The sequence below is a fragment of the Cucurbita pepo genome, chromosome LG04 (assembly GCF_002806865.2).
Source record: "Cucurbita pepo subsp. pepo cultivar mu-cu-16 chromosome LG04, ASM280686v2, whole genome shotgun sequence".
Classification (NCBI taxonomy): domain Eukaryota; kingdom Viridiplantae; phylum Streptophyta; class Magnoliopsida; order Cucurbitales; family Cucurbitaceae; genus Cucurbita; species Cucurbita pepo.
Genome location: NC_036641.1, coordinates 5,792,779 through 5,794,841, shown reverse-complemented (window position 1 = coordinate 5,794,841; position 2,063 = coordinate 5,792,779). Strand labels below are relative to the sequence as shown.

General features: G+C 39.1%; 1 protein-coding gene across 1 annotated transcript; it reads right to left on the bottom strand.

Annotated features, from left to right (window-relative positions):
* Nucleotides 1-214: 214 nt before the first annotated feature.
* LOC111792844 (LOB domain-containing protein 25-like) lies at nt 215-724 on the bottom strand. Its single transcript, XM_023674443.1, has one exon. It carries the CDS (start codon nt 722-724, stop codon nt 215-217), a length of 510 nt encoding a protein of 169 aa, XP_023530211.1.
* Between the last annotated feature and the right edge of the window lie 1,339 nt (nt 725-2,063).

Genomic DNA, 2,063 nt, shown 5'->3' with positions numbered 1-2,063 from the left:
TTATATATATATCAAGATAATTGCAAATTACACCTTCCACTTTTGTATATTTTCAAAATCATCCCTAAATTTTTAAAATTATTTGCAAATTATGAATGTTTGAGACCATTTTTGCAAATTACACGAAGTGAAAGGGTGTGATTTGCAATTATCTTTTATATTTATTAAGCAAAATGCATAAAATTTCATACTCATATCAACATAAATGGAAACTTTACTTGTGTTCTTCTCCTTTGTCATGGTCATCTCCACAAGGGCCACAAAAGTAGAGGCCAGAATAGTAATGGCCATAGCTAGAGGTCGACGAGCTTCCGACGTGACTTGTCGATGACGATCTCCGAGCATACTGCGACGACGATGACGGGGCGGGGAGTTCACTGCAGGCGTAGCGAATGAGGTTAGCGTTGGTAGCGTCGAGTTCTCTTTGAAGCTTGATGACTTGTCTTTGGAGGATCGAGATGGCGCCGACGCAGCCGTAGACGGGGTCTTTCATCCTCGCCTCGGCCTCGTAAGCGAGCGAGTTCACGGCGTCCTCCCGTTGGTGTGGCTGGACTTCGTTTAGTAATTTGCTGACATTGCTAGCTCCGAAGATCTTGTGGACGTTGGCGAACTTTTGTGGCTCCTCCGACGGGAAATAGGGCGCGAAAACGCAGCCCGGAAGACATTTTCGACGTAGGAACTTGCAGGCTGCACAAGGAGAATTGGAGTAGGTGGAAGAAGACATCTTCCTACAAAGAAAAGAAATTATATATCAAATTAGGTTATGAAAGGAGAAAAAATTGAAGCTTTATGGCCTCTACATATATACCCTTTTACGTGGGTGTATATATAGGTTATTCGGCTCGAGATTTTATCTGGGTTTATTTAAAATAAGGTTCGGAATGCTAAATACATAACAAAATGCAAACTTTATGTCTCTCGATATATCAGCTCGAGAAGATCATAAGCATATAAGCGAAAGATAACATATCTTTACTAGTGCGAGGTTTTTTGAGAGAAACTAAAAGCAAAGATCGTAAGGAGTGTTTATGCTCAAAACAGATAATATCCTACACAGAGAGTGTAGAGACCACTGTTCCTTACCATTAATTTGCATTAACGTGGGATTAACACAAACTCGAAACCAAGAATCAACGAACTCTTGTATCGAATATAAGCTCGGTTTCTCGAGCTACCGAACATATCTATCTACCTCTCGATTAGAATGTTTTATTGATGGTATATGATGAAACAAATTAGGGATAGGGTTTTCTATGAAATTTGGTAGAAGGTCACTTGCCCTTCCTAATGGCATCAAAGCAAAGGCATAGATAGCCCTCAATGCATGTTTCTTGTCCCTTAGGTGAATCAAAATGGCCCTAGTTTCTCTCTCCTCACCTTACCTCTTTGTCTCTCTCTCTCTATTTTATCTCTCTTGATTTTCTCTCTCCTACACCACCTTCATAACCCTTCTCTCTCTACAATATTGAGATCAAATCAAGGGCTAATCAAAACTATTTCAATTCTCTTAATCAAATCAACAAAGAAATTCCAAAAAAATAAGAACACCCATTGAGTAAATTGATGAGATCTAGAGAGAGAAAGAGATTATGATGAGAAAAAACTTGAATTTCTAGAGAGAGAAAGAGATTATTATGAGAAAAACTTGAATTTCTAGAGAGAGAAATAGATTATTATGAGAAAAAACTTGAATTTCTAGAGAGAGAAAGAGATTATGATGAGAAAAAACATGCATTTCTAGAGAGAGAAATATAACAAAACTTAAAAAAGGGTTATTTACCCATAATTATTTTCCATTTCCTTCCTTTGTTTCAGCTGTTGTTTCAACATATCTTGTATGAAAACCTTAAGCAAAATGAAGTTGCTTCCATGGAGAGAGAGAGAGAGAGAGAGATCGAGAGAGAGAGAGAGAGACAGAGAGAGAGAGAGACAGAGAGAGAGAGAGAGAGAGGGAGGGGGAGAGAGAGAGAGTGAGAGAGAGAGACAGAGAGAGAGTGAGAGAGAGACAGAGAGAGAGAGAGAGAGAGTGAGAGAGAGAGAGAGAGAGAGAGAGAGAGAGAGAG